At 38.6% G+C, this 14,914-nt stretch overlaps 1 protein-coding gene across 1 annotated transcript in view; it reads left to right on the top strand.

Annotated features, from left to right (window-relative positions):
* Window positions 1-899: 899 nt before the first annotated feature.
* Window positions 900-14,914, top strand: part of xxylt1 (xyloside xylosyltransferase 1) — a 32,487-nt gene continuing 18,472 nt past the window's right edge. Inside the window, exons 1-3 of the mRNA XM_046858071.1 lie at window positions 900-1,019; window positions 1,511-2,003; window positions 8,812-8,959. Of these exons, the coding sequence (XP_046714027.1) occupies window positions 1,536-2,003; window positions 8,812-8,959 (616 nt within the window). The 5' untranslated portion in view covers window positions 900-1,019; window positions 1,511-1,535. The remainder of the gene's footprint in view (window positions 1,020-1,510; window positions 2,004-8,811; window positions 8,960-14,914) is intronic.

A 14,914-nucleotide genomic window follows, 5' to 3' on the forward strand; every position in this document is an offset into this window, starting at 1 on the left:
TGCCAGTTTATTTTGCCACAAGATGTCACTGTTTCTTCAGCAAGACTCAGCCTTTTGAAAATGGAGAAATAAAACTAATAATGACTGTAGACTGTCTACAACATCTAAAATAAAATAGTTCTTTGGTAAATGCTTTATTATAATTTTTTTTATCATACATTTTGAATAGTTTTATATCTTGTTAACCGCCACAATGTTGAAATGACGACACGAACTTGAAACACTCGAACTTTCGGTCGGATTTACGACACGAAAACGGAAATTTTGCGAAATTTTGCAATAAGAATAAAACATTAAAAAAAAATGTGTACTGTTCGTGGAAATATTCCGAGTTCCAACATGGTTATGGACAATATTGACTCTTGCCCTATGGAAGATGGCGACGTCGTTGGCGGTTTGGTAAAATAAAAGTCATGATGCGAAAAAAAATGTTTCTTAATATATATATATATATATATATATATATATATATATATATATATATATATATATATATATATATATATATATATATAATTTTAAATGTTAACTTACATTCTTAAAAATATTTAAATTACTAATGGTAAATTAATTTCTTATTACTTACTTACGTTTATATGAATATTTATGTATGAGCACTAGTGTTATAATATCTATTTGACAATATAAAGAGAAAATATATATTAAAGTTTCAAAATGAATAAAAAAAAACATTTATATTTGTCGTTCTTCATATTTAAAAACAAACAAAAAAACAGAACAGAGTTTTTTAATGACTTTTACGTTTTATATTTCCGGCTTTCTAGGCTCTCGTTCCTAAGCGAAGATTTGGGCGGTGTCTCAAACGAAACTCCAGTAATGTGTAGTGTGTAGTAAAAGTAGCTGGGAATCTGTTATTCTTTGCACTTTGTAGGGCGCGTTTTAAGGGACTAGGTTTGTATTTGGGATTGAGTCATGAAATACTCCGAGCAATGGCTGGAGATAACGTTTGTTACATGATGCCAGGTTTCTCATGAGTTTTTCTGCAAGTGTGTACCAGGGTAAGTGCAATGCAGCTCAATTAGCTAATTAGCACAACCTTTGTGATAGTGTGCGTTCTTATTTTGTGTTATACGTCATGTTGAGCACGTGACAAGTGCAGGGCGTGCAAGATCTTCCATAAGTCATGAAGATATCGATCCATCATGGATCATCAGGTGGTGGTGCTTGGAGATAATAAATTGGCATTTCAGAAGAAAAACACATGTTCATGGTTCTTATATGGTCTTCATGATGATGCTTATGCATGTGATCTTCAAGATCTCCATGATCTTTAAGATCTCCATTTACATTAAGGTCTTCATGATCTCCATGATCTTTATGGTCTCCATGATCTTTATGATCTACATGATCTTTATGATCTCCATTAACTTTAAGGTCTTTATTATTTCTATGATCTTCATGATCTCCATGGTCTTTATGAGTTTGATAATCTTCATAATCTCCATGATCTTCTTCATAATCTCCATGATCTCCTTCTATCTCTCTTCAGGTTCCACCAAGTCTATTTTGGAGCCATGGGCATGTTCCGTATCATTTCTCTGACCATGGCGAGAATGAGCACCATCAGACCTCACCAGGTCGCCCTGCTCCTCGCTGCTGCCCTGGCCGTGATGGCTTTCTACTACTTAGGCTCGGAAAAGCAGAACTTCTCCAGCACCACCAAACGGATCAAGGAGACGCAGGCGAGTCACAATTCCAACCGCGACGACGCCGAATTCTCGCCGGACACCGGATACTCACTTCACGAGGAGAACCGAGTGCCAAGGCGCCACTCCTACCATGCTCTCATGATGTTCACGAAGATCAACACGAGCCGGACGATGCAGAGCAAGTTCGAGGTGGCCATGCGCTCCATGGCAAGGCACGGGCGATTCCGAGAAGACGAGATTCTGGTTCTTCATTATGTTTCTGACGCAGGGAGTAAGGAACTGGGCATGAGGAGGCTTCCAGAGCTTCTGCAGGATGCGACTTTTCAGTATGAGGTATGAACCATTGGGCACCAGAGGATCTCCAGTTCTAGAGGGTCGGATCAGTTTGGTGAAATTTATCTAAACCCTTTCTTTTAAATTATTGAGAAGATAATCCTGATCCAGACTTGGAATGATCTCAGTTGAAGCTTAAGGGCCTTGCTGAGGGGCCCGACACTGAACCCCTGAACCTTCCAAAAAATGTAGTTTAAAGCAGCCAGATTTAATGTAATTTCAGTACAATTTGTACCTGCACATTAATCAATGACATACACACTTACTGCCACTGAGGCCACGCCCCCTCCATTTATGTTTAAAACTTCCTTGTGCTGCGTGTGCGCTGTTGCGCAACAAAATTTCACTAACAATTAAGTAAAAAAATGGCATTTAAAAATTTTATTGTTTGCATGCATGTCAGCTTGTGACGAAATTAAATGTTTTTATTTAAGTTTATATATAAAACGCTTTATGTTACGGTTGTAACGGTACGCATAATTTACGGTTCGGTGCAGTTATCGGTTTTTAAGTCACGGTTCGGTACAATTTCGATAAAATTGCTTGTCGTTTTTTTAACGCAGTTTACTATTAACATTTGTGAACAACAACCGTTTACATCAAATGAATATTTAATCAAATTTTTATTATAATAATTACATTGATGTATCGACTAAATAGGTACAAATTAAATTGGTTAAAAGGAAAATGTATGGAATTGAGTTAAATTGTTTGAATGTTTAAGACCCCATTTGTGTGCGTTTGTGTTTTACAATTAATATTACATTTCTAAAGATTTATTCTATGTAACTTCTTATTTCAGCAAAATTTAACAAACGTCCTCATTCCTCCCATCCTTCATTCGTTCACTCCCTCTATATTAATTTTTGACATAAAGCGCTAAAGAATCAATAGCTTTAGCGCTGGCGATGACAGGAAGTGGCAGCGACAATGACACTGTGCTAACTCTAGTTTCTTTTTTTTTTGTTTTACCCCTGGCATTGTTGTGTTTGTTTCAAGTTTAATAATTGAAAAAAATGCTACACAGCAGTATGAGGCGGAGACTAAGCAAAATGCGGTCTGCTACTTGATATGTTTGTGAGGGAACTCGGATTTGAAAAATTTTCAAAAAGGTATTGCATTCGGTACACGTGCAAAAAAAAAAAAAAAGCCCTGTACTGAAACTGTACCGTAAAATTTCTAATTATTCCCATTAATTCCTGGTCGATTTCTAACTTGGAATATTTCCAAAATTCACCAGTTCCCATGAAAGGTTTTCAAAAAGTGTCCGCCCCTTTGCAACCCTGCTAATAATGGGGAACTCAAGAGTAGTTTTTGTCTCCTCAATAGTCTTGGTCTTAAATTCTAGTGAACTTTGCCTTGTTCTTTGCTTGAGCGTAACGTAATTTCCTCGAGCAAGAACTTGATTGTGTTGTGGTGTTCGAATTATGTTCAGATTTAATACAGCAACGAAGGTTGTATGAGCCTGCAGCCATTGAATTATCAGATCTAAGCATATGGACTTGTGTCTCACCTTGGTCTCATCCTGGTCTCACCTCACTGTCATATTCCAGAGCAATTCGAGCTAGGCCATGGTCTTGGTTTTGACTGTCTTGACTGACGTGGTCTTGAACCCAACACTATTGATTTCCCTGCTCAGAAGCAGCTACCTATATAATTATGTTTATGTCCTGGGTAGTGCTGTTGCCAGATGTTGTTCTCTTTGACCCTCCAGTTTTTTTTTACTGTTCCTCTGAACAAAATGTTGTTATACCTGCTATCCTTTATACGATTTTGAGCTGTTTTTGACGACAGGTGACTGATGTGAAAGATGATTGAGGTCTCCTACAGCGCCCATAAAACCAAGAACCAATAGATGGTGCGATTAGCACAATTTTTTACCTCAGGGAAAAAGTCGAAAAGGAGTCAAGTGGTCACGACAGCAAGAAGAGTAACTTCTCGAGTTATGGAGTGTTCGTATGATGTTTTTATTATCACGGCCGGGGTGCACAAGGCATCAAAGAGTGTTTAAAGAACATTGTGCATGTTGATGTGGGGGGAAAGAATTTCACTTGTGGTTCACCAGCTGGCAGTGGCACCACTGGATTGAGAAAGGACACACACATGGCAAGTTTGTGTAATTGCTCCTGCCCTGTGCCAGTGGACTAAAAGGTCACAGAACAGACATTTCCTCCACATGGCTGCATGGACAAACGCTGTTTATCTCTCATCCCACAGAAACTCCCCGAGGAGAACTTGGTTGGCCCAAAATTCAAGACACTACATTACATTATGCTCTCTTCAGTCAGTTATTAGAAAACGTATTGACGCTCACTTTGGGCACAGGAGAATTGTTTTGCTGGAAAAGGTCTGGCCTGGTGTTTAGGAGGACTGGAGTTTCAAATTCCTGTAAAGGGAAATTTCATTGCTATAACACGCACATACACAACATGCTTAAGGTTAGTCTAGAAAACCTTGAGCAGAGCCCCGCCCTCCTTAACCCCACTGAACACTTTGAAATGAATTGGAACAATGACTGAACCCCTCAGACCTCACCTCCTCAACATCAGTACCATATCTCACCAATACACCTGATATCCTAAAAGCTTGGTTCTTATGACAGCAAATGGGGGAGAAATTATATAAAAATATATATAAAAATCTGTTCTATAAGCATATGGGTACAATGGGTTGGTGTCTAAATACTTTTGACCCTGTAGCCATAAATATAATTAGCTTCATAAATACTACTTGGTTGCTCGTTGATATACTTCCAGATGGGCACATGGGGGCATCCTTGCTCTGTTGGAACTACTAGAACTTTTTCTAGAACACCAGAATCATTACAGCGTGTCGGTACAATACACAGTTGGGCTTTATTTATTGACAGAGCTGTGTATGTGTGTGTATCTTTTCTTTAGCTTTACACACATTTATTATAGTGCTAAATGGTTGTTTTTTCAGCAGCTGAAGATTTTCTATATATGTGGAAAATAAAATTCCTGCCCTTGCCAGCTCTGCTTTTTCTTACCCAGCAACAATCCCTGCTAAGACCTGATCCTCTTCCTTGGCTCATGGGGTGGTTAGTTGGCGTATATCCACAAGTCCAGATTTCCCTACCCCTTTAATCCGGTTCTTCTCAACTCCACATCCTGATACACACACCTCAAGGTAACTAGCGTTATGGTAAATCTCATAATAATCCACTCTGGGTACTTGGCTTGTGCTGAAAGGGCTTTGTGATTGCAGGTTTATTTATTATATGGTGTAAACGTAGGTCCATCTACACTAAAAAAACGGAAGAAAATACATTTTGAGCCTTCTTTCCATGTATACTATTGCATATAGAACATTTGTGGGTACCTACCATGCTTTTTGAACATCCCATGCAACATTTAGTCGCCATCTGCTCCTATTATAACCTCCATCACTTCTTCTAGATGTTCCACCAGATTTTGTATTGGGCTTGAGGAGATTTGTGGTCATTCAGTCACAGGGGCGTTAATACAGTAAGGTTGTGATGTATGTGATTTGGGTGCAGTCAGCATTTTAATTCATTTAAAGGTACTCATTAGGGTTGAGGTCTGAGCTCTAAAACAGGCCACTCAAGATCTCCATCATCTAACCCATGAAAACCATATTTTATGGAGCTGGCTTTGTCCACATGGCCATTGTAATGTATCAGGTTTAGGTTTCCTTGTTTTCCTAAATTCCACCACATCCAAAGATGTGTGCCTCTAACTTTCTTTGAAGCTGAACCATATATGGCTGTAATAGTTCCAGTATGTTTGTCTATATAGTGTATCGGCTCAAATTCTTTAATCTGGTGTCTAAAAATTTTTTCGAAGGTAAATTATAGTGAAAATAGGCAAAAGTTGTTTAAATAGCTACATTTTACATTAAAACCCTGAAATATACACTTAAAATATTCTTTTGACAAAATTATCATCACACCTGTGCTTAATGTGTAACCTTTTCTTTACCACCACAAGTGCTAGGTATTTTTTCGATAATGCTTGATAAGAACAAGGGTCTTCATGCAGGATCACAGCTACTTTCTTTTTTCTTTCTTTTTTTTTTTTTGTCTACCTTACAGGTCTTGATTTTAGTGGTAATTTCATCTGACCTGAAGTTTAAAGTTCTTATTTATTTATTTATTTTATTTTTTTATTGGTGTCATTACAAGGCGCTAATATAGAGTTGTCCTCTGCCCCCTTTGCTCTTCTGGGAAGGCTTTCCCCTTTGATTTTGTAAAAGCTTTTGGGAAGTAATAGGGATGTTGTTTGCCTATAACTTGGTGCCAACAGTTTGGTAAAGGATCAGCATCTGGGTGTGATGCAGACACGTACAGTGTAGGTTTTATGAAGTCTTTAAGCCTCCGATTTGATTTGCATTGATCCCAAAAAAAACTGTTTTACCCCAAGGTTTTGTCTTCATAGCATGTTGCAAAAATGTACAATTACAAGTTTGAAAAAAAGTTTCAAGTATTTAAAGATATTTCAACTGAATAGCTTTGTTTTTCTCACAAGATCCAGTCTGCAACGAGAATCGTAACAACTATTGTTGTGATTTTTAAAGGAAGTAACAGTAGCCCAGAGCAGCTGTTCAGGAAGCAGCAGTTCTCCCATTCACTTGGCTGACTCAGGATCAGGCTTTGCCACCTCATCTTTCAACAATGCTACAAGAAAACCGAAGTTAAAAACATTCCCCTAGCAGATGGGCTGTGTTTCCAGGAAGAGCGCTGAAGGAAGTTGGGAATAACACAGACTTCCCTTGTGTAGGCGTCAGCCTGGTGGCCGAACCGCAACCATGCTAGAAGTTATAGTATAGAGAGAGGAAAACTTGTTGAAAGAAATCAGGCTGAATGTGCAAAAGAAGTATTTTGAGTATTTTGTGGAGATGGTTTCGGACCGTTTTCAGTTCGGCGCACATTTGTTTAGGAGGTTGTCATGTCGTTCACAGTGGGAGTAAAATTCCTTCCTGATGAGTCATAGTTCATATCAATGCAGGACCATTGGAATGAGAGGAGACATACAATGCAGTGTGGTCACTTTAATGTTCCAGATCTTTAATTTGCAGAACTGCACATGCAATAGCATAGCCCCATTTCCCACTTGCTCCCCACATCGCTACTTGCTAAGTTACAATTAAGGATTGACTAAACAGATTTGAACTTTGCTTGAGGATTAATGACTCCCCCCAGATTTGCAAGCAAAACATGTATGACCACAAAATACTAATCTTTTACCCACTCCAGTATGTGTGGACGTGCAGCATTCTAGGCAGAACCAAATAACCCCCAAGGGAGTGGTGTTTTCAGACATTTTGGTAAGTTTTGGCAAGATGGTACAGGTAGTCGACAAGGTCAAGTCGACACATTGCGTTTTTGCAGAAATAAGATACACTGGACCATGCTGAGCCTCGCCATCTAATTCATGCTGTTACTCCTCTGCTGCTGTTGCCTCTGAATTTAAATGAACAGAATACTGCCCTTAGGCTTGGGAAGTCGTTGGTTTCCGCTTTTGCTGTGGTCAGGACTCAGATGGTATCATTCTCAAGCATAATACACAGTTTTGGAAAGTGGTGGCTCAGTGGAAAAATTTTGGACTTTTGCTCGGAGGGTCATGGGTTCAAATCACAGGTCCTCCAAGGCCTTTAACCCTCAGTTGCTCAGCCATATAACTGAGATAACAACAAGTAGCTCTGGATAAGGATTAGGTTTAACTGTTTCACTTTATTCTTTGTATACACTGTATTTTCTTGATTCTTGAACTATTAACCCATTCTTCAAAGACTGCTAGATAGTGCAGCTAAGGTATACGTGGGCGTCTCTGACACACACCACACCATTTAAATGATCACAGACTTTCTGAGATGCAATGGTGGCTAAATGTGTCTGGGATAACCTTGTGATCGAATCTGTGGTTTCTACCTCTCACCATATCTGTCTGTGGTTACAGGTCTGTATTCTTGAACTATTAACCCATTCTTTAAAGACTGCTAGATAGTGCAGCTAAGGTATACGTGGGCATCTCTGACACACACCACAACACCATTTAAATTATCACAGACTTTCTAAGATGCAATGGTGGCTAGATGTGTCTTGGATAACCCTGTGGTTTCTACCACTCATCATATCACCCAGTTTTGTTTATCAGTTGATGGACCTTAAAGTTTCAGTAGCCACAAGGTATTTAGTTTGCCCCTCATCATTGCCCCTTATTATTCATCCACAGGCCATAGTTACAGAACTGGACAGATGTTTTTGGAGAATTTTTAGACCATAAAACCCAAATCTGTTTGATGAGCATTCTGTATCAGATTTAGGTCTCCATTTCTGTTTTAGCAACCTCCACTCTTCTCTGAGAGCTTTCTACTGGGTTTTGTAATGTGTTGTTCATTTTGACACAAGTTTCCCAATGAGGAAGTAATAGGCAGCAAGGAAAATCTCCTTGAGATGATGAGAGGAAGAAACCCAAGAAGAACTTGACTCAAAAGGGAACCAATCGTCGTCTGTAAGACACCAAAGGAGGTGCCTTTTAAATTAGAAAGGGCAGGCACTGGTCAAATTAGGCGGTCTGGGGGTTCAGTGTTCCAGCTCGTCTCAAAGTTGTTCAGTCCGGTTTAGGTCCAGGCTCTGTGCAGGACCCTAGAGTTCTTCCACTCTAACCTTAGACATGGTTTTATGGAGCTTGCTATGTGCAAAGGGACAAAATGTAAAGAATTTTCTGTGTATATAGAGTACAGTAAAGGAGTATAACATGAAGTGGCCTTTAATATCTGCTTTCTTGACAAACAATGTTAATCAGATTTCGATTTTGCATTTCAGGTGGTGTTTCATGATGTTAATGACCTGACAGAGAAGCTTTTCCCAATTGTCAAGGCCATGCAGAAGCATTTCAGTGCAGGCTCTGGGACTTATTACAGCGACGCCATCTTCTTTCTTTCTGTGGCCATGCATCGCATCATGCCTATAGGTGAGCCAGGCTGCTTTGCAGACAGATCCTTTTACTCGAACACCTGGATACAAATAGGGGCAGTATTGTACGGATGATCCGCTGTGCCGACCCCTAATGGGAGAAGCCGAAAGAAAGTTTTATTGTAGCTAGGGTAGCTAGCTATAGAATTTTCAAAACTGGAAACTTTCTAATGGAATAAATGGAAACATATGGGAATTGTTAAGATTAAACTAGGATTTTACAAAATAACAGGGAACTTATACACTATATTGACAAAAGTATTGAGAGACTCCAATCTGTTTCCACAAAGTTGGAGCCACACAATTTGTTTCGAATGCATTTAGCATGAAATTTTCCCTTAACTTGAAGTAGGAGACCCAAACCTGTTCTAGCTTGCCAATGCCCCTGTGCACAAAACCAGCTCCATGAAGACATGGGTTGGAAGATGTGGAAGATCTTGAATGGCTTGCTATAGAGCTCAAACCAATTGAACACTTTTGAGATGAGTTAGAACATTGATGGCAGCCCAGGCCTCCATACTTCACCTATATCAGTACACAAATCTCTGCACACACACTCCAAATTCTGGTGGAACATCTTCCCTAAAATAAATGGGGACTAAATGTGGAACGGGGTCCATCCACTGTCGATAGTCTTTTTTTAATAATCAATTTTGTTTCTCTGGTGATTATTGCATTGGGAATTAGTCAGATTTGCTTTTCTTTATTTTCTAAATTTGTTTCTATTTTTTGACTATTAGTAACCTACTTTTCCAGTCCATGACAAACCTTGTTTTGTTTGTAGTTGAGTAGGATTTTCCATGACCCAATTTTATAGAGAAGCTATGTTTTTAGTCACTCTTACTTGTTGCATGAGCATTTGTATTTTTTAGCAAAGGGACTGTCCATAACTGCTGAGGTCACAGCTGGAGAGGTGTATGTGTGTATACAAAAAAAGCTGCATATTCACCTCACACTGTGAGGTTGCATCTGGACATCTGTTTTTTTATATTTTTTTCTGAATGGGCACACATTTTAGTTTTACATGATCAAGAAGTAGGTCAGTAAACACTGCACTGTTTATCGTCATAGATCTTTCTTATATCTCGTAATGAACGCATTTGAATTTCTTTTTCACAAAGCCATTGATGAAATATTTTCCGGAAGCTCGTGTTGAAATCTATGCCAATGAGGGGAAAAATTGATTCGACTACAACGTGCATTCAAATCATTTACTAATGTATTTAACTGTACTGAGTAACCAAGTGCAATGTCTGTGGTTACAGGTTTGTAGATCAGGTCACTGATACAGACCTGTCAAGCTTCATCTCTTGATCGTTGGCTTCAAGAATAAAGCCACTATAATCTCCCCACAGTTCTTTAGGCAGTAAAATCAGGGTTTCGCCTTGATCCAGGATTATAGATAGTTTTTTAACAAACAGTTCTGGAGATTTGTTCTCATTCAGTCAAAATTAAGATCCTTCCTCCACTCCAGCCCGTGTAAACCATATTATAATGAAGCTTCCTCTGTGCACAGATACTGGAACAGGTTCAGATCTACTAGTTCAAGTAAAGGAAAAATTTCATAGGGCTTTCAAAGACATTGTAAACAATTGTGTGCCTTTGTTGAAACAGTTTGGGGAAGAACTGAATACGACTAGAAAAACCAAGTGCCCCAATATTTTTGTTCGTATAGTGTATTTTAAATGTCACATGCTCTTGTCTTTTCTACATTTTGCTCATGAATTAGTCGATTTTCCTCACTGTTTTTTTTTTTTTTTTTTCTTGTATGTCCAGAGGGGAGTCTGTCTGTTCTCGTTACACTTTCTGTCTCTATGTTCCATCAATCGAACCCTCTCTGAATGACTTGTCAATACTGGCTTGTAATGAAGCGTGGGTTACACTGTATTTCTCAATGTCGGGTATATTCCTGAGTGTTTCTGGTCATTTCCTATCTATTAAAGTCCGTATATATGCTAGAAAATAGACATCACATTAGTCAAACTTGAATTTTTTAACAAAAAATTTAAACCTAGTAGACACCTATTGATTTATATCTAATTCAATTTTATTATTATTATTATTTTTTTTTTTAACCATTCGCCTACTGCAAGTTTGGGAAGTTTGTCCTAAACTGACCAACTTCCACGTGACTGACGGGTCACATGAAAAAGGATCTTGAGGGTGAACCACAAAAAAAAAAAAAAACAAGATTGTGGTAATGTAAGGGGATAATGCCATGCTCTAGTTTTCAACTTTTCAAGGAGGCAGATGCAAGGGCTGCAATAGAAAAACCATTACAATGACCATGTGCCAGTGACGGACTATTGTACTCATGGTTCGGTGCTGTGTGTGTGTGTGTGTGTGTGTGTGTGTGTGTGTGTGTGTGTGTGTGTGTGTGTGTGTGACCTACAAAGTTTGGGTTCCCAGATTTCATATAAGAAATGTTACTGAAGTTGGGTCTTCTGTGGTTTTTTGCTACAGGCTTTGTTTCAATACATTTTTGATATTATAGTGTCTTGTGATGTCTAATAAACATATTTTCAGCCTAGATAGAGCAGACAATTTGTCAGACAGACAATTTGTGAGTCAGACACCAGACAGACAATTTCAGTCAGACAGACAGACAGACAGACAATTTGTCAGACAGACAGACAGACAGACAATTTGTCAGACAGACAGACAAACAGACAATTTGTCAGTCAGACAGACAGACAGACAATTTGTCAGTCAGACAGACAGACAATTTGTCAGACAGACAGACAGACAATTTGTCAGTCAGACAGACAGACAGACAGACAATTTGTCAGTCAGACAGACAGACAGACAGACAATTTGTCAGTCAGACAGACAGACAGACAGACAATTTGTCAGACAGACAGACAGACAGACAATTTGTCAGTCAGACAGACAGACAGACAATTTGTCAGTCAGACAGACAGACAGACAGACAGACAGACAATTTGTCAGACAGACAGACAGACAGACAGACAATTTGTCAGTCAGACAGACAGACAGACAGACAGACAGACAATTTGTCAGTCAGACAGACAGACAGACAATTTGTCAGTCAGTCAGACAGACAGACAGACAATTTGTCAGTCAGACAGACAGACAGACAATTTGTCAGTCAGACAGACAAACAGACAATTTGTCAGTCAGACAGACAGACAATCTGTCAGTCATCCTTCCATATAAATTATTTAGAATTAAAGGGAAAAAAAACTGAAATTGTATAAAATTGCAGGTTAGCATTTAACTTATATGAAATCTGTTTTTTTTTAACCAAGTTTACACTGTTTTTTTTCCAACTACATTTATCACATGCACAATCGCACACTTACTGAAGGGCTAATGAGGCCACGCCCCCTACAGGCACTGTGCATTCCTCCATATCAAAAAACAGACAATTTCTTGAATCTCGCACAACAAAAATTTTTTTTAAATAATAATGAATTTTATAAAAAAAAGTTCATTTTCGTGAGTATTTACGTAAATTACCTAAATGTTACAAAAATGTGTTTAAAACTTCCTTGTGCTGTGTGTAAGCTATTGTGCAGCAAAATTATACCAACAATTAAATCAAAGTCAGTTTATAAAGATGATATATAGATATGAGGATAATTTGAGATATACAATTAATTATATACAGGATAACTAAATAGAATAATACTATTGTACACAGAACATTTTTCCAGAATGACATAAAATGTACAGGTTACAAAACTGCATGAAGAATTCTGTTACCAAAATCTGGAAATGAAGCAGTCAGCACAGTCTTTGGATGTGGTAGTATGACATTTTCCCTTCACTTAAACCCCAGTCTATTCCAGGATTACAATGCCCCTGTGCAGAGAGCCAGCTCCATAAAGATTTGGTTTACAAGATGTGGAACATCTTGAGTGGCCTGCTATAAAGCTCTGACCTCAACCCTATTGAAGACCTTCAGGATGAACTGGAACTTTGATTGCACCCCCGGCATTCTCACCTCTACCGACATCATTGTGGCTGAATGAGCAAAAATCTCCACAAAATCTTCCCAGAAGAATGGAGGTCAATATTATAAAATAAGATGCTTTAAAATGTATTATAGTGTATAAATCTGTGGTGTTATATGGTTACAAACATCTCACAAGTCACAGGAGGAATGACTTCACTCAGGTTTCCTTACAGACATGTGGTGAAGGACATTGAATTAACCTAGACGTAGTACGTAGAGCGTCAGTATTCTATAGCTTTTTGGTTTCCCTTTATTGGAAGGAAGAAGCCCAAACTTGTTCCATAATTGCGATGGACTGGAAGTTTTTGAATGTCCTCAAGAGACTCTGAGCCTCCTTAACCCCATTGACCCCCTTTGGGATGATAAAATAACAAACATCTCACAAGTCATAGGATGGATGAATTCAAATGTGTGGTAAAGTGCATTGAAAGAACCCAAAAAACTTTAAGTAGTCAATATAGTGGTTTCCACTGGATGTTCTTGAGTGTCCTTGAGAACCCTTGAGCCTCCTCAACCCTAATGACCACCTTTAGGATGATCTGGAGCACTGACTGACATCAGTACCTGATCTCCAAAATGCTTCTCAATAATGCAAAAAATAACCAGTATTATTGTAAAGATTTTATAATAATTTAAAATATATTTATTATGCCACCTAATGCTGATTAGGTGAATAAGAGATGTCTAGCCTATTAAAAGTGCATTACTATCGTAATGACCTTTTTTTTTCATATTAATTTCTATCAAAACATTTGCTGATAACCAATTAATTAATCAATTATTGATTTTTAAATAGCTACTGGATAAAAAAAAGAAAAAAATTAAAACAGTAATTAACAGTGATTAACTTTTTTACAAAAAAAGTGCTTAATAATAATGGAAAAAATATGAATTAATAATATATTTATTGATACATATTATTTACATAAAATAGCACTCTCCGTGCAGCATGCAGTCTCGGGTGTATAAACCAACTGCACGTGGTGCATGTGATTGCCCTCTAGAGGCCGCTCTTGTATTGACAGCGGACCAGAAGCTGGGAAAAACTACCGGTGCCTCGACCTCTATTAATAACTAATGGAAATTGTAGTTTAAAAGCCGACATTTATTATCAAATACAAATTTCAAATATACGTCTCTGGCGTTGTTCAGAGGGCCGTTCCGAATGTGGGTTGGGGGGGCATAGTTTGGGGACAATTGTTGCATATAGTAACCATTTAATATCTCACCTATTCTTACGTATTTTCTATGACGGAAAGCCGCACAGGTTTAGAGCGGAGGAAAGTAGGTCGTTCGGGACCGAGCCGAACCCGTAAGATTAAAGGGTTAAGCACATAATTAGGCTGACCGACATTCGTCCCATTTTGTAACACCCCTGGATCGACCGATTCCCATCATTTCCATTGGGCAAAGTCTAATCATAATCCACTTAGTCCATCTGGACTCCCACCTGCCACATGCTGTGCTCATCATCATAGCCATGCTTGTCTTCTTCAGTCAGTCCTGCCCACCTGGGTGGAGAACCTTTTGCCCTGTTGTTGCCTATTCATGCACTGACCGGGTCCTGATATGATTGTTATTTAACACAAAGTACACCTGGATGGATTCAGACAAATTGAATTACACGGATTCAGCACCGCGAATGAATATGCAATCCAATTCTGTTTGATTTGTATTTTAACAATGCCCATTGTCCCAAAGTAGCTTAACATGAAGTAGTCACAAATATACATTTTCCATTCATAAATTAGTTGCTAGGTTTATCCCTAGCCGGTGGAAGGTGGTAGCTTAGGGGTTAAGGCATTGCAATTTAAATCCAAAGGTCATTATTTCAATCCCAGCAACACCAAGCTGCCCTCCCCCCAGGGCCCTTGGCCCCTGAACAAGGCCCTCAACCCCTTATATGAATGAGATGTTTTCACTTGTAGGTAAAAAATGTAAGCCTCATCCATAAATCCAGCTTCATGAAGACAT

The sequence above is a fragment of the Silurus meridionalis genome, chromosome 9 (genome assembly GCF_014805685.1).
Source record: "Silurus meridionalis isolate SWU-2019-XX chromosome 9, ASM1480568v1, whole genome shotgun sequence".
In the NCBI taxonomy this organism is placed as follows: Eukaryota; Metazoa; Chordata; class Actinopteri; order Siluriformes; family Siluridae; genus Silurus; species Silurus meridionalis.